General features: G+C 36.0%; 2 protein-coding genes across 7 annotated transcripts in view; one reads left to right on the top strand and one right to left on the bottom strand.

The window, feature by feature from the left end:
- Nucleotides 1-18875, top strand: part of RALGAPA1 (Ral GTPase activating protein, alpha subunit 1 (catalytic)) — a 281300-nt gene extending 262425 nt beyond the window's left edge. For 2 of the 6 annotated variants that reach the window (XM_011925949.1, XM_011925941.1), the window contains 3 exons: nucleotides 8058-8182; nucleotides 15213-15215; nucleotides 17534-18871. In XM_011925949.1, the coding sequence (XP_011781339.1) occupies nucleotides 8058-8182; nucleotides 15213-15215; nucleotides 17534-17682 (277 nt within the window). In that variant the 3' untranslated portion in view covers nucleotides 17683-18871. Of the gene's footprint in view, nucleotides 1-8057; nucleotides 8183-8752; nucleotides 8784-15212; nucleotides 15216-17533 lie in introns of all 6 variants that reach the window. The other 4 variants (XM_011925958.1, XM_011925969.1, XM_011925962.1 and 1 more) reach the window with 3 other exon arrangements.
- Nucleotides 18876-20161: 1286 nt separating this feature from the next.
- INSM2 (insulinoma-associated 2) overlaps nucleotides 20162-22583 on the bottom strand; it is a 3536-nt gene continuing 1114 nt past the window's right edge. Inside the window, exon 2 of the mRNA XM_011926568.1 lies at nucleotides 20162-22581. Coding sequence (XP_011781958.1) covers nucleotides 21270-22581 — 1312 coding nt within the window. The 3' untranslated portion in view covers nucleotides 20162-21269. The remainder of the gene's footprint in view (nucleotides 22582-22583) is intronic.

The raw sequence follows: 22583 nt of genomic DNA, 5'->3' as shown, positions 1-22583 counted from the left end.
AAGTAATTGTACACTGTAAAATTTCACTTATTTGGTTCTTTTTTTCCTTTTTGTAGTCTTCTGACAGGGTCCAAGTAGATCTTTCCAAGAATGAGAGGACATTATAATTTCATTAAATGAGAGAAGATTATAATTTCACTAAATTTGAAATCCAGATAAACTAGTTTTTGTTTTGCTTCATACAACTTTCATGAAAGTAGAATATATATATATATATATATATATACACACACACACACACACACACACACGCACACATACATATTGGATAATCATATTAGTGCTTTTTGAAACCCACCAATGATTATTGGATTATTAAATCAGGAAGGATTTTCAGAGCCTTTAGGTAGGTTTAAATTTTTAAGCCTATTTATTTAAGGTTAATCTTTTTAAATGTATTTACACAAACTTTGGTGGAATTGGGCTTATCAACTTTTTACTTAATGTTTTCATTTAGTAATTGACTGATTTATGAGCAATTATATGTGGTCCAAATTTTATTCAACTCCAGCTTTCAATAATAGGGCTATCCTCACACTGCCTTAGCACCTGTTATGGATTTTGAGTCATCTGGCAGCCCATGGGACTTAGATAAAGAAGTACCAGGTGTCCTGCCTGTCTCCTAATTGAGACGCAGTGAAAACAATATAGACTTGGCAATATGGTTAAAAGGATGGATTAAAGCCCAGCTTTGTCTGCTCTGACAAATCACAGCTTTTCCTTCATGGTGTAGATAGTATCAACTACTAAAGAATTTCATGAATATAAGGCATCTTAAAAATAGACAATAATTTGTCATAACCTGTTGCAGACTTTCAGAAGAATTTTTATTAACATTGTATAAGCAATATTAATAACAAGATTCATGCAGTTTGTTTAGGGGAATTTTATTTTTTACTACATGTGAACTAGACTGCATGTTTCTGGAAGAAATTAGTTAGAGTAGGAAAGAAATGGAGTATCTTTCCCTCTGCCAGATCTTAATTTATCAGATCTTGCTTTATAAGGTAAGCAGTATAGTTTGCTTTCATCTTATAAATGAACAATGTATATTAGTCCATGAGATACTAATTACCCTGTGTATTTCAGAAAATTTTCTACTTTACTACCGATAATAACCATGAGATCCTTGAGATGTACTTGCAAAATATATCTACCCATATGCTATGTCTCAATAAAATTCTTATTTTTCATTCTTTTTTCAAGACCCTGTATAATGATATTGCCTCAGAATGTTTAAAGATATTTCAAGGCCTTTTAAACCTGAAGTGCCAAATGTGGTTTGTTTTCACATTTTTATTTTAGAATATGCAAGGGGTTTTACTGTGTAGTATAGTCACTAATGTATAGTAAACTATAGTATAGCAAATAGTATTTTACTCTACTAATATATAAACAAACATCTTTCAAAAATTGCCAGTCTTAGAATTTAAGCTAATATTCATTATTTTGAGATAACTAAAAGGCCTAATATACCTTTGCTTTTTCACCACACAACACCCAGGTCATTGAGACTGGATGTAGAGAGAGCATTGGACTATTAATTAAAAGACCAAGATTCTAGTCCCAGCTCTATCCATCAACAGCTTTGTTTATCCAAGCAAATCTCTGTACTCTCCATTCAGGCAAGCCTTATTGCTGCCCATAAACATTAGTAAAATAAACTAATTTTACCAAGCTTCCTGAAAGTAATGTTGATGGATATATCCTTCCTCTAGTTCAAACTGTCCTAAATATTCTCAATAAATGATGCCTTGTCTTGGGATAACCTCTTTCAAGGTGGCCTTTTTAAAAACCTAAATATTTAACATTTTTCAAGTGTTATTCTTCAAGGGTATTATTACTTCTATTCTTATGGTATACAGAGCAGTTTTGGAAATCTGCCTAAAATGATTTGAAATTACACTTCATTTAATTTTCCCTGTAAAGATTTTCTTATTCTTCCCTTTTTTCCCTTCTCTATAAATGGCCACTTAAGTCAATAGAATTAGTTGGACTAAATTCATTGTCTCATACCATTGTAGAATTTATGAAAAAATTTTAAACTTTAAAAAAATTATCACAACCAATGGGGGAAATGTTTGTTTCAATGCTAAATTATGAGTTATAATTACATTGCCTAAAGAAAAAAATCTTTCTTTAAGATTATGAGGATTTAAAGAAGTAATTATCAATTTTCTTTTCTCTTAATGTAATACTTTACATATTTATACATTGTGCTTTATTTACCTTTTTTTTGGTTCCAGAGAGGGCCAGCAAGATCAAGGGGCATGGTAAGAACCAAAATCTTTCTCACAAGAAAGATTCAAACTCTAAATCCATTTCTAAGAAAGTTCCAACTATGTTTGCCCCAAAAAGGTTTGCCTTTATGGAGCCATATGGGGATTAGAGGAAAGGGGCTGTCAGCATAACAGACATCTCCTAATCCACTATGGAACCAACTTTATTCATTCCTTCTAGAAGTTGTGAACAGTCATTGAATACTACCAGGCCCTGTGTTGGGTGTTGAAGACATAAAGGTAAGAAGACAAGGTCTCTGTCCCTGTGGCATTGGTCTCACCACTAGTCTGTAACCACAAAATGGACAATTAAAATATCAATAACATAAGTAGAATGGCTGGATTACTAGTCTCTAAAGTGAAGAAGTAACATTGAAGAACCACCAAATCTGTCCCCCGAGAATTGGGGACAAAAACTATTTCTTAAGAAAGTGTATTTAGTAGAAGAACAAGCCTAAGAGCTCTCTAAGGGGGGGGCCTGGCAGGTGGGTGATTTGCAGCAGTCTTCAAGATGTATGATGTAGAAACTCAACATAGCCAATTTCAGGCTACCAACCTTACAAACTTCATGAGTATTGAATAATTTACTCTAATCTGCTCTACTTAAGTAGTACTCAGATTTCAGCTACTTTAAGTTACAACTCAAATATGACTTAAGTTGCACTCTCCAAAAAAATTTTTTAAATCAGTAGGCACCATTTCTAAGTAATTATTGGAACGCTCCCTCTTCCTATGCTTACTATTCTTGGAATCTTCTGTCTAGAGAAGGGAGATAAAATTCCTAAGTGCTGAAACCACAAAGAAGCTATAGAAATATATGAGTGTAGGGAAGTGCATACTAAACTAAGAATTTCAGAATGGGCCTTAAATTCTTGAGACTATGCCATTGAGCACAGATATAAACACTTTATACTTGCCTTTATTTTAAAATAAGCCAATCGTTTTTTCTTGTTTAGAAAATAAAACATGAAACCTGAACTTGAAAGGAAAATGAGCAATTATACAGATCTTTGACATCTGCTTACAAGTTGTAATTTTTATAATTCCTTTTTGTGAAAATTACACCTTATATTCATTATTGTGTATAATGTATGTATACACATACATATATATACACACATTTCCATTTCTTTCAGACTAGTCACAAATTAGATTTGAACTGAATGTTTATACAGCCTACTGGTTGTGCCATGGAATTACAAAACTGAAAGCTTTCCCTTTTCTAACACTACAAGCAGTTCAGAATTACCAGATTAGTAAAATTATTGTGGAGAATGAAAAGTGTTGCTTCTTTAAAGCCAAATCTACCTTTATCTATTCTTCTATGTGTTAATGAAGTTGAAATACGTGATACTGCATAACCTTCTGCAGTATGTTTTGTCTTTTTCCCCCTTGAGAAATCAGTTTCCTTGCATCAGAATAAGTCAAAAGTTCCTCTCTCTGTACATGCCGCAAACAAGAAATATTAGTAGTATTATCAAAGAGTTCTTGCACATGAATACAGGTATATTTCTTAAATTGACATCAAAAATTGTCCTCCTAGAGACAGCACCTGCTATTTACAAAGATGTGAGCCAAAGGTCAAAATAAACTATTTCAGGACAGGTGTCAGGGCACTTTTGTGTTACCCCGTATTTGTATCCTTTATCTTCAACACCCTATGAAGTGAGCAGGTGATGGTATCCCTGTTTAACTTACAGATGTATCCACATTTAACATACAGATAAATTATGGCACAGAAAATTTATGCTTATCTTTCCCCGGCTGGAGTGCAGTGGTGGGGTCTCCTCTCACTGCAAGCTCCGCCTCCCGGGTTCCCGCCATTCTCCTGCCTCAGCCTCCGAGTAGCTGGGACTACAGGCGCCCGCCACCACGCCCGGCTAATTTTTTGTATTTTTAGTAGAGACGGGGTTTCGCGGTGTTAGCCAGGATGGTCTCGATCTCCTGACCTCGTGATCCGCCCGCCTCAGCCTCCCAAGTGCTGGGATTACAGGCGTGAGCCACCGCGCCCGGCTTGAACCCAGTTTCTTAATAGCTGGTCTTGAAGCTTAAAATCAAGAGTGATAACCTAAAATATGTAATGATGTTAACTTAATATTAATTAATTACAGATTAGATTTAAATTTATTTCTTTACACTATAGATGTTTTGTTCCCTTATTTTTAGAATAGTAATATTCCTTCCCCCCTTTTTTCCTTTTGTAGAAAGTGGAAGGAGGATTAGTGGATAATTATATTGCTGTGATTGCAGCACCTGTGTTTTTTTTTTTTTTTTGATTCGCTAGTTCTGTATTAAAGATTCCTACTAGCTAAAAGTCTCCCTCATCACATGGTTTTTATTAGCTAATTTTGGCTTGAGTTGTTTTAAATTTACAACCAAAATCTGCTTACTTCAACTTAGATTAGTACTTTAAATTTTTGTTCTGAATTTCTTTGTTTACCTTCACCTTTTTATCATCCTACCCATTTCAGTTTTTTAATTTCAATGCCAGTGGCAACATGCACTCACCATATAAAACTATAGCTTAAGTTGTCCTGTTGTTGCCAGCTGTGGAGTTCGTGTGCCACTCAATGTATATGTACTAATGACTCTTCCTTAGAGAGATGCCTTTTATGGAATAAGTGTCTAACCTATTATAATGAGATATAGGAATTAACTACTTTGGATGATTACAATTGCAGATTCTAACAGCACTGTTTGGAACTTTAATCATCTCAATCACAAAAAGCACCTCGTTGTGGACTCAGGACTGTGGTTTAAGTGCTTAGAGTTTATTATATTTCCTTAATACATGTTTTCGGAAGTAAAAAAAAAAAAAAGGGGGGAGTGGGGGAAGATGTAAGTCCTGTAGATTGGGTTGACTTGTTTTCATGTTGTTATTTATTAATTTTGCTACATCAAACTGGGAAACTTATAAAGATCATTTAGCTTTTAGAAGGTGATTTACCTTAGATATAATTATTTTATCAAGCTAACAGTGTTTCCTGTAGATGACCTCCCAAAAAGGAAACTTACCTAGTAAGTGATGAGCACTGTAGTTTTTTCATTTAAATTCAACCGTTAATGATTGCTTCCCTTCACTGTGCCACCTAGACTTGAACTTTTAAAAATAATTTTAGAAAGCATTGTTTTCAATAATGAGATTTATTTGATTTATTATAGATTTATTAAATAATATGTTTTTTATACAAAATGAATATGTTATATCTGGATAATTTTAGTTTTGTGCAGCTGTGTATTAGGGTTTTTTTCATTTTATAAGCCTCTTTTTGTATAAGGAAGTAGAATTAGTCTGCAAAATGTATTTTAGCTAGATAATCATTTTCTTGCTTTGATGAATTTACTACATTAGAAATATCCTCCCTGCTTTAGAAATATTAACATTTGCTTTCCTTCTGCCTAATTTTTATATAAACTCTAAATATAATAAGGTAAAATATTTCATTTATAGGCCCTCTGAAAGTAGAACATTTTTAAAAGCAGGTAGGTGTCTCCACCCTACTTTTCATGAAGCGTTTTACCCATTCAAGCAGACTTTTAAAAACAGCTTGTTTTGATAGCAGACTGTTCTCCTGTGGGCCTTCAGCCTTTGCTTCCTGGCAGCACCTTTGGTGCGAAAAGAGAGTGATCAATTGGAAGACTATCAGTGCCAGCATGCATAGAGTGATAAGTTAACACACCACTGGGAATTTCTAGGGCCCACCAAGATACTTCACTTCTAATGTGCTAACAAGCTCATTTTTCTACCTCTTGCCTCTTCAGTTATTTTTTTTCTCAGAAGAGCTTAGAAGTTGAGTGCATCAGGCATAATGAAAAGCTCTGTAGGAGGGAGAAGCAATAACCCCATTTTTCCCTTTTCAGCCAAATAGAAAATTAGTTTCTGGTAATACACAAAGGCCAGTATTTTTTGTACAAGGGGCACTGCTGTGAATCAAAGGACTCTATTAACTGCAGAAAATTCGGCAGCTGTGAATCTCCCCCAATGAAAAAAGTACTTTCCAACAAGTTGTGAGATATGTGGTATTATTTAGATTGTACCATCAGTTTCATCCTCTTCCATTTATAACCATAGACCCCCTTTAAAAGTGTGCTATATTACTTGTTTATGTTAAGACTCAAAAATGTCTGTATTATCCTCATGTAAAATCCTTGATGCTGATCATTTTAATATGCATCTTGTCCTGTTGCTTCCCACCTCAGAAGTAAAATTCTTTTGAAGTTCATCCCCAGTGTACAGAATGGAAAGTAATAGATTGCTAGGAATTGGGATTCAAGGTTGTTTTCATATTTGATACATAAATTGTAATAGAAGCAGATAAATTGTAATATGAAAGCCACTTAGCAAAAGATACCACAATCAAAGTCCAAGTGCATAATGAATATAGTCTTGCCTTTAACTCTTTTACTTTTTTTTTTTCTCTTCTTAGTAAACTTGTAAATATAATTAACTGGCTGTGGTATCTCCCATTGAATTATTTAAAATTATCTTCCTCTCAAATTATTTTTTGGGTCTTGTAGGCTTAGTCTACAATTTCTAGAATTTTAGAACTATATAATAATTAAATTGCAATTTTAAAAAATAAGGAATTTTGAGGGGAAATATTAAAGTGGACTTTGGGGAAAAATTCATTGGAAAAAAAGAAGAACTGGTAGACAAATTTTTATTATCCTTATTTAAATGTCTTATGTAAAGCCTGTCAACATAGCACACTGAGTACCACAGGGAAACTTTTAAAAGTTTTAAAAGAAAGGTTAACTGATTTCTCAGTTCAGGAACTATACGACATGAAGTCAGCATGTGAGTTTTTCCTGATAATTGTATGTTGCTGCCTGCTGCTCTACATTTTGACAGCCATTTCCATAGTTGCTTTCGTGAACAACAGAAATATTCTCTCTCTTTCTCGCCCTCTCTGTGCTAACAGCACAATCAGGCCTGCTGAAACAGGAAGCCTAGAGTGGGTTGTTCAAAAGCAACAACACTTCAAGGTACTGGTTGCTTGTCAATAATATCAGAGAAGAAAATGTGGTGAAAGGGAACTACAGTATTTTTCTGTCAGTGTCAGTGCCCTGGAGATGCTTTGTTAGACAGTATTTAGGAGTCCTGTGGACTCTTTGCAAATATTCCTGCTTGTTTCAGTGTTATAATTGACTAGGTATTTTTTCCCAGCATACAGATTCAGCTATGTATTTATCTTAACCACATGGAGTTATTCGAGGATTACAGCAACAGTAGTCTTCCATTCAAAATGAGAACAATTGTTGAGAAAATGCAGGGATTTTAGAAAAAGAAGAAGATATGTAGGAATTTTTCACAATAAATCTTTACAAATGAAAAACAGAATTTTGGATATAGTATCTTAAGCAACATGACGCTGTTTATTGTGTGGCTTTTGAGAGTAAATCTGCAGATGTGATTAACAAGATAAGATGAGCCTAGGCTGATAGAAATTTCAGCCTAGACTCCTGATAGAAATTGAATCCTTTCTCAAGTAAACTGTTAACTTCCTTCATTTCAGCAGTTTAGTATTATTGTAATTATTATCTAATAAATGTCTCCCTGTTAAGCTGTCATTTATAGTGGCATCATGAAGAGTAAACTTACATTAAAAACTATAGTTTTGCACTTTAAAAAGCCATACTGTTAATGATACATAAGAATAGTGAGTAATTCTATTTATTAAGAAGTAATGGCTTAGCAATCATAGCAGTCATTTTTGATAAGATTTTTTTTTCCAGTATAAGCTGCACTTAAGTTTATCCTTAACCAAAGGAAATCAGCTATGAGGAGAGAGCACGGTACCTGCAAACAATTGTCCAGCACCACTTAGAACCAACAACATTTGAAGATTTTGCAGCACAGGTTTTTTCTCCAGCTCCCTACCACCATTTACCATCTGAGGCCGGTAAGATTAAAAGCGAGTATTAGTTACTTGTTATTGGAACTTGAAATGCAGTACCCTTTTGTTCTAAAAATTTCTTGAAAAAAATTCTAATCATTGAAATATGAATTTTTTATCACTATTTAATATTTGAATTTGGCCTATAAATTTGATTTATGGTTTCTTTTACCTAAATGTAGTTCCTTAAAAAGTCAACAATCTTCATAAAAGTACATGTACCACATTTTATATGAGCTAATATTCAGTGACTCTTGCATCTTCTGGAATCATTTCTGAAGTATCTGCAAAAGAAATATAAGTTAAGCATGCACTCTGAACTTCAGAGGATCAAATTTTATGGCCAAAAATATCACCCCATCATCTCTGATTTTACAGATAAAGCTAAAATAACTGGTCAAGATTTAGAAGTACTTAATATTGTAATTTATGTTATAATAATTAAAGATTGTAAGAGGGTACTGCATTTTACGATTAATTTTGAAGAAATCAGTAAGAAAATAAATGACTCGTGGCCTTCCTATTCTGTAATATCTTGCACTCCTTATGATTGTTTCATTTATTTTCCCTCTTTAGATCATTAAATATCAGTTCTGTTTATCTGAAGGTAAGACAAAGTGTCAACCGAAACACCCTCTGTTCTTCTCCCATTTCCTTTTTTCAAAATTAGCAAGCTCTAAGCTTGTAACTTAAACAGTAAATAAACTTAACACTGTCCAGTTCATACTAAACATTTCAGAAATTGTCACTAAATTTTTTCCAGTATTATACTGACTAACCCAGGTCTGCATGAAACACTAACATGGTTTGGGGATAAAAATAACTAATAATAGAATCCCTTGGTTGAAATTAGTTACACCTTGTTATATTGACCTTTTTTTTTTCTGTTTCTCAGCATGAAAAAGTAGTACTATTGAACTGAAGTAGTGTGTCTTTGTATTTTGTGATGTGTTGCATTGTTATGGGATATCCTAACTCATCAAATGATAACTCTCTGTGTGCCTTGCACTTCACTAGGCACCTGAAATACAAAGATGACTGTTGTAACGGTATTCAAGGAAGCAGGAGAAGAGAACATAATATGCTTGAAGTTCATCATAATAAACCTTCAAATTCTCTTTATATTAAATAAGTTTTCTTTGTATTAAGTAAATTCAAAAGGCACAACACTTCTTTTCTAGCCTAATTTATTTGGAAAAAAGTTACTGTAATTCTCAATTGAGATTTAGTTAGTGAAATTAAAGCTTCCATTCCTGTCATCATTAAATTGCCATTAGAAAAATAATTTTACAAAAAAATTTAGATCCCTTTCAGATAGTATAAAAGACCTATAGCAAGGAGAAAACCGTATTAGACCAGGTTGAATCCTTTGAAAGAAATAAAAAGTCTAAGATTCACTTTAATGGATTGACACTATTCAAAATTACTCAGTTTGGCATTAAAAAAGATGGTAAAAGAGAAATATTAAAAATTAATGAAAAGCAAAATAACTAAGTATATCTGCCAGTTTTATTGTTTAATAATGGAGAATGTCTGCTAAAATGTCAGACTACATTAAAAGAGATTATGAGTAACACTTGTGTATCATATAGTCAAGCTATAAATTTCACAAGTGAAAAATATTGATAATAGAACCACACTTGGGCTAACTTTCCCACTTAAATTGATAAAGACTGTTCAGTTCTCATGTGTCGTTGTTTACCAGCTGTACTCTTTCATATTTGTCATCTTAATGTTCTCCCCATATTTTGCATGTTATCCTGCACATTTGGCCAGGTATTATGGAAGTGAGTAGTGTTCTCACTTCTGAGACATTAAAGGATGCTACAGCAGCCAAGTCAAGGTTCTGTTGGCTTCATTTTTAATGTGTCTTAAAAAATTATTGTGTAAGTTGTTTAAAATAACACTTATGATTGTCTAAACAGTAGTAAAAATGTGAATTTGAACATGAACCTAATATTATGCTACAAATTTTTTTCAGTTAATTTTTTAGAGTTATCACTGCATTTAAGAACTTATTCTCTAATTTTAATATGCACTCTAATTTTCAAAAGGGTGTTTTTGCTTGTAAATAACTTGTGCCAGTATTAATGAATATATTTCTATATAAGTTTTTGCAGACTTTAATAGTTATGACAGAAATTTTTATCAGAGTGGTTCTCAGTTCAACACAAAATAAAAATGAAATATTTACTCTTACAGTAGCAAAAACATAGAATCTGAAAAATAATTTTTTTCCGTTATCTCAAATCTAAATTTTTCTGTCATAAATCCCATACATAGAGAGCTCCCTTTAAAGTTATACGTTAAAGTGGACAGAGAAGACATAAAATAAGCTGCATAATAGCAGTTTGGACCTGACTGCCGGTTTGCAAAAATGACATAATAGTGTAAAGTTTTTAATCTTTTTTCTAGCATAGGTATAAAATGTGTTCACCACATTGAGGAAATTGATTCATAATTGCAATTGAAAATCAACTTTAGATATCCTGTGCACACCCTGTGTATATAAAATAGTAGTAATCAATACTAATATAGTCATTTGAAATTAAGTTTTAAAGATATGCCAGAATGGTGATTATATTCTGTCTAACCAACCCTATAACATAATTATATTCAGTGGAATAGTATAGAAAAATAATTTTTTTTTAAGATTTCTTAATTTGGTTCAAGATTATCTAAAACCCACTTTCTGGTTAGCGGTAACGTGCATATCAACTGTGGTGACATTTAAATCTGAGAAAACATTTTTCCGTGTTACTTTCAGTATTATTAAAATAGATATGAAAGATTTTGGTGCATCATAGTTGATCCGTAAATTTTATAACTGTATTTTCTCAAAATGTACTGTCTGTGGCAGTAGACTGATACTTAAGGGAAATTATTTTTATCCCTAAGGTCATTGAGGGAAATATCGTGATGTCACACTTTGTTGATCTTTCATAACTACATTAAAATATTATTAGATTTTTCTTGTCTTTTATTTTTAAAAAATTACAGGAAAAAATCCCTTTATCTTTGTCAGGCATGTGTGTGGAAAATATCAAAAGTTTTTAGTGACTTCTTAAAGTTTTTTCATATTTACAAACACCTCTCCTTTAATTATAAACTTTAAAATGAAATTACTGCTCTTCTTGGCCAGATTACACTGTTTGTTCAATATGTACTTGTGTCTCCCAATGTTACATTGTCTTTTCAACGTCAGCTTTTTTTATTTTGTAATAAGAGAAATTCTAGAATGTCAACAAGAAACAGGATCCTGTTTTGCTGAAAGTGTATAGTAAATATTAATTGGTTTAACTTTCTCAATTTCAACATTAAAAATATGCTCATAATTTTTTGGAGTATTATGTCTTTACATTACAGATTTTAGCTGTTTAACAACTAAAGGGTTGATAGGTGTTTCTGTCTTCATATATACATAGATATACATTCACAAACATATATCTATACATACATAACACTTTTTATAATTACTTTTGGAGAATATAGGAGTTCCTATTTAAAGGAATATTATAAAATTAATAAAATTCAAATATAACTTTTATGACACCAAATTCAGAGATAATCCAGAATGACTATGAAAACCTAGAGTAGTATCTAGTCTGCCTTCTAACTTCAGTTGTGCTGTTAATTTGAAAAATCTGTCTTCCCATATGTAGATAGGATGGGATTTATGATGGTCAGATCTATTTCTTTGAATCTTTGAGTGGGATGGATCATCAAAATTTAGCCATTGCTTTAGATAACCTTTGTTAGCTCAATGTCATTCTTTAAAAGTTATTTAAACTACTCCAGCTTTGAAATGTTCTGAAATAAAATATTTTAGCTCCTTAGAAGATAGTTATTTTATAAATATCTTAAATATTAGTAAGTGCCAACAGAAGAATTAGTTTCCTGCAATATATAACATAAGCTATAAATTTGTTTATTTAATAATTTTGTTTTTGTTTTTGTTTTTGTTTTTTTGAGACAGAGGCTGGAGTGCAGTGACGCAGTCTTGGCTCACTGCAACCTCCGCCTCCCGGGTTCAAGCAATTCTCCTGCCTCAGCCTCCCAAGTAGCTGGGATTACAGGCACATGCCACCACTCCTGGCTGATTTTTGTATTTTTGGTAAATACAAAAATATTTCACCATGTTGGCCAGGCTGGTCTCAAACTCCTGACCTCAGGTGATCCACCCACCTCAGCCTCCCAAATTGCTGGGGTTACAGGTGTGAGCCACCATGCCTGGCTAGTTAATGTTTTTAAAAACAGATTCCTACTCATATTAATTTATCATTAGATTAGCCTGAAATTATAGGCAGCCAGATATGTTCTGTTTGATACTTTGAACTTGGAAATTTGGCTTATATGTTGTTGACCAAGAGGCAGGTAATAATCTTAAATAGGACCCACTAACCTTTTGTGATGACTGCTGGTTCAGTTTCCACATAGAACATTCATTCAGATGTGAAATTTTTGTAATGAAAACAATAAAATAATAATTGTGCTATTACTGAGTGCCAGACACTGTGCTCAGTACTGTACATACATTCTCTCATTTAATCTTCATTGCAGTTCTATGAAATTTAAAAGAAAAAAATGCTTACCCAGAGTCACCTGGTACTTTGTCAAGCTAGTATTTCAACTTAGACTGATCTGACTTCACAGGGCATGATCTGAACTATCACAGTTACCCATTTAGTCTAAATATTTTCATCCCCTTCCTGCTATTGATTGAGAGAAAGAGAGATATTGCCCAGTAAATAACCTGTCATATTTACAATTTATAAATTGTTAAAGATTTTTATTTTAAGGGTTTTACTTTCCCACCCATTGAAAAATCTTTTTTTTTTTCCATGTATCTTTAAGGTTGCCAGGGGAGAAGTATGAGCTTTGGAATCAAACTAATCTGGATTTAATTCCTAGTTCTGCCAGTTGTTATCCATATAAATGCAAATTAATCAACTCTTCCAATTTTTTCATTTCCAAAATTTTCATTTACAAATTTTGTCATTTGTAAAATGTGACAAGCTTGGCGTGATTTATTCTAAATCTAAAATACTAGTAGTTCTTGAATGTTATCTTAAAATGAAACCACATGTTTCCCTTTATTTCTCTACTATTTTAAATTATGTTATTTCCCGGCCAGGCATGGTGGCTCACGCCTGTAATCCCAACATTTTGGGAGGCTGAGGCAGGCAGATCAGTTGAGGCCAAGAGTTCAAGACCAGCCTGGCCAACATGGCAAAACCCTTCTCTACTCAAAACACAAAAATTAACTGGGCATGGTGGCACACGCCTGTAATCCCAGCTACTCAGGAGGCTAAGGCAAGAGAATCACTTGAACCCAGGAGGCAGAGACTGCAGTGAGCTGAAATCATGCCACTGCACTCCAGCCCGGGTAACAGAGTGAAACTCCCTCTCAAAATAAATAAATAAAAATAAAAAAGAAATTGTGTTATTTCCTTTATGATATTCAGTGCCATCCATGCTAGTCTTAATAACTTATCAACTCCTTTAAAAATATTAAAAGCAAGGTTATTTGGGTAGCCTTTAACCTTTAATATAAGAGTGTATTTTATAGAACTATCAACATAAGAGAGAATAAATTTCCCTCAAACTAAATTTAATGGTGTGTTGTGCTTTTCACATTTGAACAATAATATTTTGTATAGGTGGTCATTTTCTTCAAAAATATTCCTCATTTCTATCCCTTCCTTTCTAATCCTCATCTGTTCTGATTCAAAATGTATCAGCTTTTATTTTTCTGTTTCATAGCCTTATTATGTAGCTATACTTACTGTGCACCTACTATGTGCCAGTATCTTTGCATATGTAATCTTAATCCCTGTGACGACTTGACAAAATAGCAAGTATTATCTCCATTTTACGAATACAAAAATGTCTCAAATCAGTTTGCCCAAGATCAAACAGATGGTAAAGTGACAGAGTCGGCATTTAATCTAGGACTGTCTAACCTATACCCATGTTCTTTCTAATACATCACATCATCGCTGGAGTTCAGTATTAATTGAAATTGCTTTTAAAGATACAATATTTTATAGGGCTATATTTGCCCAATAATTAGCAGCTTTAAACCAGTCATACCTGTCATCAAACAGTACAAATGAAACCACAATTAAAAACGATCTTTCAAGCTCCCTCTTATAATCCCTATAGATCCCAAAAGTCATATTTATTATGTTAATTGTAATAATAGTTTATTGTAATCAATGTGCAATATATTAATCAATTTATCCCATCAGATTACACAGTCTGTGTGAGCACTGTAAGAATGTTAGTAACAGATAATAGTATGCACAAACATCGGAGCTCATGTGTACTCTTAAAACCTTATCCTTGAGGATATATTCATAATAGAAATAAATCAGAATTCTTTATGACTCAGGTAGTATAAATCAACAGGTAGACTAGGATGTGAAATGAAATGTAGGTTGTTACTACATTTTTTATGTCTAAAATTGAAGTCTTTCCACTGTAAATTATTTATGGAGTTTGGGAATGTTGAATATATACCACAAATATAATTTGCTAAATTGTTAGGAAGTACTGATAACTATACACCACACACACTAAAAATCCTAATTTGACTCAATTGAGTGAAGGAAGATTTCACTTTGAAGGCAGTGAGGAAGACATGGAAGAATTGTTTTTGAGGAAAATATTCTTTGAGTTTGTCATAATGTAGAGCGTGCTCTCTCTGATAAAACCTTCTATGGTGATGGAAATGTTCTGTATCTGCACTGTCTAATGTGGAAGCTGCTAACTACATGTGGCTGTTGAACACTTGAAATGTGGCTAGTGTATTGAGGAACTGAATTTTTATTTAATTCATTTTAATTCAATAAATTTAAACTTAATTTGGCTGTGGCTACCATATTGGACAATGCGGCTCTAGAGATTTTATGTCTGAGTGATTAGGATAACATGCCACCAGTACAGTGAACACTTTAAAAGGTAGATATTTACAGAATCTCTCATAGACCTTTTTTCTTCTTTTCTTTTTTCCTATTTGAACTTGTTTTGTTAGTTGGTAAGTATAACATTTGAATTTACAAAGCATTGTCATTGTGAACCATCATCCTAACTCATTGCATGCCCAATTATATTTCATAATAAACACCTTTATTCCTCTCTCTCTGCTCCTCAGTTAACACCTATAAAATTCTGCACTTGTGTCTCTCATATCTGTTATCTATCTTCTCTTTTGCTCTCTCACTTCTGCTTGCTACTCCATTTCTTCATTCACAACAAAGAAAGAAATGCAGTGATAGTTCTCTTCCTCCCAAAACCTCCGCTAGAAAACATTGGCCATCTCAAGGTAAACAGCAGTGGGAGGGCCTCTCATGATGGCCGGGAATGATATGCATAACCAGAAAAGCATGAGCTCTTCACTTTCCTTCTGCCATCCATCTGCTGTGCTTCCCTAAAGGGGGCCATGGATTCATATTCTCCCATAAATTTTCCAGTATGGGTCTGCTATGAACCAATTCAGATCTTCAGGAAGATTAATGGTGAACAGAAATATGTTTCCTTCTCCTTGTATTTTGAAGGCCAGTCTTATTTCAATTAGAAAATAATGCTGGAAAAGTTACTTTGAGAAGAAGGGCAATTGACCTGGATTATGAGTGACAGAATATTTTTCCTTGGAAACATATATATTTTCTTAAATATAACTCGAACATTTGGTCTTAAAAACATTTTGAAGGCTGGGTGTGGTGGCTCATGCCTGTAATCCCAGCACTTTGGGAGGCCCAGGCAGGCGGATCATGAGGTCAGGAGATTGAGACCATCCTGGCCAACATGGTGAAACCCCATCTCTACTGAAATACAAAAAAATTAGCCGGCCATGGTGGTGCACACCTGTAGTCCCAGCTACTCAGGAGGCTGAGGCAGGGGAATCACTTGACCCCGGGAGGCGGAGATTGCAGTGAGCCAAGATTGCACCACTGCACTGCAGTCTGGCGACAGAGTGAGACTCCCGTCTTTAAAAAAAAAAAAAAAAAATTGAAGTGTTCTACAAAGACATATTCTTAATTGCTTAAGACATCTCAATAGGATCTTCACCCCTTATTGAACTTTCTGTTTTTCTTTATAAACATCAGTAACTTCAGTTTAAGCACAAACATTTCATATATGTGAAAGTGCTAGCATATTTCCTAGTTTGACGTATCAATGAGGTGCTACATTTGCTAACAAATATGCCAAAAGTCTCCCTGTAAAGTAAGGACATGTATGTATACAGTTAACCTTGCAACCTGTGTGGTGTTTTTGTTTGTAAAACACATAAAGAAAATTTTCATGTACTTAAGACCCATAAAATCTGGATTAAAATGCCTTAAAATATCCAGAATTTCTTGTTCTTATTCTGTTTTCAGATTTTTTTTTCTGAAGGACTTCTATTTTTAATGTGATTTTAATCAATCATTTTGTTTAGGAAATATTTGAGAGCCTACAATGTACAAGGTTCTGTAGTATTGCTGCATATTAGAGAATGATAATTTATAGAAATAAAGTACAGAGATGAAAAACTACTTTATAAATGACACAAAGAACTTTCCTATTTGATTTTGTTTTACTTCTAAAATTGTATATCTACTAATTCTACTGGTTACCTGCTTGCTTATGATTGAATAAGATACCTGCACAAGTTTTTAAGTTAATGAAAACAAAAGCATTGTTTATCTCTTTTAAATTAAGACATCTTGGGGGAGTCAGTTTGCCTTTTTTTAACTGACATTCAGATGAGAATTCTTGTCCTCCCCTCATACACAAATTTATCTTGCTCCTTCTTAAAGCCATATTTAAATACCTAGCATGTATATGATCTTATATTGCTGAGTTCCTTTTTTTGTTTTGTTTTGTTTATAAGGGCATCTAGTGAAACTGACTTCCTTTTTGAAACCCGTGGTTCCAAAAGTGTTTGGAACTGTTTGGTGCTGTTTTTCAAGTTTGAGTAGTGAAGTCCCTTTTCTTGGTTGTACCCTGAATCCTAGAGATAGGAATTGGTCCTTCTCACCTGCTTCTTGACCCCTTCCCTGCATGCTAATGGTGCTTTGGATCCTTGTTCTTTCTGGCTCAAAGATTTTGCTTCCCACTGCTTTTTCCAGGGTTCTCGCCCTGGGAATGATGATTGGCGCTTTCTTGCTAATATAATGACATGAGCCAGCAGATTGCTGGGTTTTAAATACATTAGTAGGCTATTGTAACAAGCAAGTTTGGGGCTTGCTTTTTCCCTCAAAAGACCTTATTAAGGGATGGGATCCTTGCTGCAGATTAGTAGCAGAAAGATTACTTCTCAGGGGATGAGAGGCTGGATAACTGTAGTAATGCTCTTGCTGTTTCCTACAGGCTCCTACCCAGAGATTCTACCCAGTGAAACTCCCACAGCAACGCAGGTAGATGGGGCTGACCTGGCCTCTCCAATGTCTCCTCGAACTAGCAAAAGCCGCATGTCCATGAAGTTGCGTCGTTCCTCTGGCTCAGCCAATAAATCCTAAGGAGACAGCCCAACAGTGATCAGCAGTAGCCACCTTAGCACGAACATAGGGTTAACCCTTTCAGGCCTTCGTGTCTGCCATAACATGCATGTTTCTTCCTGTACATTTATCTGAGAAAACACTGGATTTAAATAATTTTAAATAATTTGTAGCTTAATATTAAAGATTTGGGTTATTTATTGTTTCATTTTTTTCCCACAGTCCAAGCTGCCATGTTTTGAGGGCAGGGGGGAGTTTTGTTCTATACCCTTTACCTTCCTGATAATTATGTCTAAGTAGTTTTATCTTTAATTTCATGGTTAACTTTGAGCCAAAATACAATTGGACAACTAGTCTCATTATTTATTGTGCCCCATTGCAACTTTATGGTTCAATAAATATATAATTTTTTACAAATGTAAAATTTTAAATTTAAGCATTTGTAAAGTTCCAGCAAAAGATGTACCTGTTAATACACAGAATGTGTACAGATTATTTATGTTATGACAATAAAACACTCAAAATAAATGGTCTTTAGCATCTCAAATTCCAACTGAAATCATTTTAGTGTTAACTTTTCCTCCCAAAGCAATGTCTCATTTCTTGGCTGTGCAGGTGATGCCATGTTATATCCAATAATTAGAAAAATCACTGTGCTGAACTTTGATTTATGTTTAGCTTCCAAGTATTTTTCTAATGTTTTGCATTTCAAGTGGTATCACTGTTAAATGCCATTTGTTTTCAGATTGTGGCCTTTCATTATTGGCTGCTAGGTCCTGGTGTATCTATGTTCTTTTTTAAGCACCAAAAAGAAGATAGGGAAGAAAAGAAGGAAAATTTTCTGATGTAAGTATGTTGTTCAAATTATGAGTATTATTTTAAAAAAAGGAAAAAGGAACATGACCCAGGAGTCTAAGTTAAATCTAATATTGTTAATACTGAACTTGCAGGTGCAGGTTGGTATACATTCCACCCTCTAGAAGTATTTTCTTACAGTAGATAAGCTGCTCACATTTTATTTTGAATGGGCATCTCCTGAGGAAATGTAGCATGACATTGGTACTAACTGCATGTGTAAATACATCATACTGGCAAACCGTAAAATATAAATTATGTATCATCATTCATGTAGTATCTATAATTTGTAACAGTGGGGGGGAAGGTGACATGGTATTTAATAATACAATAAAAATATTCTTATCACTTCCTATCCATGAGTGTTGATGTGTCTTCTATGTTTCATATATTTTCAGTAAGTAGGGCTATATGAGTAGTGAGGAGATTTAAAGCATGAACCTAGATTATCTTAGCTAATCATGAAAAATGAACTTGAATTCCCTTTTCAAGATACATTCCAACTTATTTCTCGGTGATCCTACCACAGTAATTAAAAACACAGGAAATTTTACATCTTCATAAAGGCTGGCCAGAAACTTCACCCAATGCGGTTGGTTAGATTGTTAGTTTATCTCAGCTTCATGTTTTTGTTTTTTGAGACGGAGTTGTGCTCTGTCACCCAGGCTGGAGTGCAGTGGAGTGATCTCAGCTCACTGCAACCTCCACCTCCCAGGTTCAAGCAGTTCTTCTACCTCAGCCTCCTGAGTAGCTGGAACTATAGGCATGTGCCACAATGCCCAGCTAATTTTTCGTTTTTTGTTTTTTGTTTTTTTAGTAGAAATGGGGTTTCACTGTGTTAGCCAGGATGGTCTCGATCTCCTGACCTTGTGATCTGCCCATCTCCGCCTCCCAAAGTGCTGGGATTACAGCTTCATGTTTTTTTGATTCTTAAATTTTACTTTGTTTTATAATATACTTTCAGCAATAAAACTTTGCACTGACAAGTTTTCTAAGACAACCTTTCAGAACTTCTGTGCACTCAATTTTTTGTTTTCTTACAAATGAAAACTAAAAGTCCTATGTAAGCTGATGTAGAAGATAAACAAATGAATAGAGTCCTTGGGAAGAAGATTGAACAATATAAACAATTTCCTACAGCCAAGGTAAAGAATTACAAAAAGGAAAATCAGAGTAACTGCATACATGTTTCTAAAGTGCTATAAAAAAATTAATGGATTGATGATACATAACAATATGGAGCAAAAATACAAACCTGAAATAGTGAAATTAATTAGCACCATTAAAATACTTTTTTTCATCTTCAGGTAACATTGTTCACTAGTTTGAAATATATATACATACTTAAAATATACTTTCTGTTGACATTTCTTGGGGGGGATGTCTTTTTTAGATTTAAAGACTAGTGCATATTCCTTGCCTTTTGGAGCTCAGTCTTTGCAGCCATACTTCAAAGGAAAATTTTTCATTGCATTCCTGCACCATTACATTCATTTGCAAAATATTTCCATCCTTGTATTCTGTCCAAATGGGTCACTAACATTCTAAAACAGGATACCGACATTGAGTAGATAAGAAATGTGGCTTTGAAAATAGGTGGTGTTCAACAGGATTCTTAAGACAAACACAGAACACAACAAAAGCGCAGACTATGTACATTTATTTGGTGGTAAGCATCTTACAAATATGGGCTTTCTGTCAAGCAGTGCTCAGCCAGTGTCCCAACTCTGGCTATTAAGGAATTAGTACAGAATGTACACTGAAATGGTTTTTTTAAAAAAAAAAAATCAAAAACAAGTTGCTGCTGAAAAGAAAATACTGAATATTGAGCAAATTGCCATTCAGTTCCTTAGTGGATTATAGGTGTTAACATCTTCCTTAAGCTGTACATATTTTCATAATGAATACACAGTATGAGATTTACAGCAGAAGCATCAAACAATTTGGGTGAAACCCCATTAAAACAGTCAAACTTGAGGAAACGACTTCTGTATTTCCAAAAAGCCATTTAAAGAAAGGTTTGAAGTAGCTCTTCCTGAATACTGCACACAAAATAGCTGAGGGTGAGAATTATAGGGGGTGTCTCAACTCCAGTAAAGTAGCATCCTCCCCACCTCCAAACACCAACTTAAGAATGGACATGTACATATAATTGGGCAAAGGAGAGTTTACAGGGGAGATCCCCACGCACCCCAAAAGCAGCAAACATCCTCTTACATTTTCTGCCAGGTCTTGAATCTCCTTAAGTTTGGCACCAATCACATAACTTTTAATTCACAGAGTATACAGTGCAAAATATCTGATCCTATTGAGACAGAAGCTGCATAGGCGCCTGTGATGACAAGAGGAAAAAAACATTGGTGACTCCCAAAGGGTAGCCAGAACCCTTTGTGGACATTGAGATATGCACGCATTCACTGCGACTTTCCATAGGAATTACAAATCTTATAGGATTCGTTAGGGCCTCCAGAGTTTTAAGGGGGGAAAATCCTATTTTAGTGGGGAAAGTGAGAAGGATTTAAAGCTGACAGTCTTTGATCTCAAGGTTTGTACCATATACATACCTGCTCTAGAAGGGGATATTACATTCACTGTCCGCTCCTCTGGTAGAACATTGACTACTGGGAGAATTTTAGGAGGGAGAAACATAGGAAGGAATGAAAGTAAACTTGCAAGTTGAAGAAAGCCCCACAGAAATTCCCATGATCTGTTTCCTCTAAGGCCAACCTCGAAATCATCCTGTCTCTCGTCCCTCAGCAGCCAGGCCGCAGTGGCATCTGCAGCAGCAGCACTTGCCGGCTTTCTGAGGGGTGGCACTTATTGATGTGCCGGGTCAGCCCCGGAGAACTAAAAAAAGTGGACGGGCAGTGCTTGCACGAGAAAATTTGCTGGGCACTCCCGTCAGATGGCCCGCTAGGGCCCGGCGTTTCGGAAGGAGCCCCCGCCAGAGCGGGCAGGAGCAGCTCCTCGCGGACAGCATGCCACAGCCGGTGCTTCTCCCTGATATCTGCGGTAGGGAAGTGCGCTCCGCACAACGGGCAAGCGAAGGCAAGTGGGGCACCGCGTTCGGAGCCAAAGCCTGGCGCTAGCGCACGGACCGAGCCCGCCTCGTGAGTGCTCAGATGCTTGCGCAGATAGGCTTGGCGACGAAACTTTTTGTGGCAATATGGGCACACGAAAATTTCGGATCCCCCGCCACCACTGGTACTGCCCGGCACAGGCACCCGGCGCCCCAACACCCCCTCCATGTAGGGGCCCTGTGGCAGCGGTGGCTCTGGATGCGTCAGCACCTGGAGGCCCTGCCTCGGGGCGCTGTCCGGGTGCTGATCCGCCCCGGAGCTGTCCCTGGCCTGCGGGTGCTGATCCGCAGTCCGCTCTATCCGGCTGTTCTCCTTTCCCTCCGCCAGAAAAGATGCAATGGCCCCGGCGTCCCGGGAGGCCGAAGACGACGAAGAAGGCGGCTTCCCGTCGGCGGAGGAGACTGTGGCGGCGTTCGCAGCCGCGGGACGCGGCTTATGCCAGCGGCGATGGGAGGCCAGGTTCGCAGGACAGCTGAACACCTTGTCGCACTCAGGGCAACGGTACTCTACGCGCACGATGCGGGAGCAGCGGTGCTGGGCTAGCGCGAAGGGGTCTGCGTACTGCTCCTTGCACAGCTGGCAGATGAACTCGCCCAGGGGCGTGCGGCTGCCCCCCAAGCCCCGAGACGGCGCTCCGGGCTCCTCCTCCTTGATCTTCAGGCCCAGGACAGGGGATGTGGTCACCTCATCGGCAAAGCTCAACTTCCTCATGGCCTTTGGCTTCTTGATTCCCGCGGCTGCGGGTCCAGACGCGCAGCCCGTGGGTGCCTTGGCGCGGCGCTCGCCGCCAGCCGCCCGTTTCAGACTCTGCAGGGCGGTCGAGAGGGGCACAGGGTCCGGCTGAAGCGCGGGCTCTGGGAACGGCGCCCGGAGCGGCAGCAGGAACTGCTCCCCCGAGGTCGGTGCGGCTGCTGGCGCCACGGAGCAGGAGAAAGTGGCCACGGCGGCGGCGCCCCCGGGGAAGGACTCGGCGGAGACGGGGGAGCT

The sequence above is a fragment of the Colobus angolensis genome, unplaced genomic scaffold, assembly GCF_000951035.1.
Source record: "Colobus angolensis palliatus isolate OR3802 unplaced genomic scaffold, Cang.pa_1.0 Scaffold119, whole genome shotgun sequence".
In the NCBI taxonomy this organism is placed as follows: Eukaryota; Metazoa; Chordata; class Mammalia; order Primates; family Cercopithecidae; genus Colobus; species Colobus angolensis.
The sequence above is the reverse complement of the archived record's forward strand: the minus strand, read 5'-3'. Positions and strand labels throughout refer to the sequence as shown.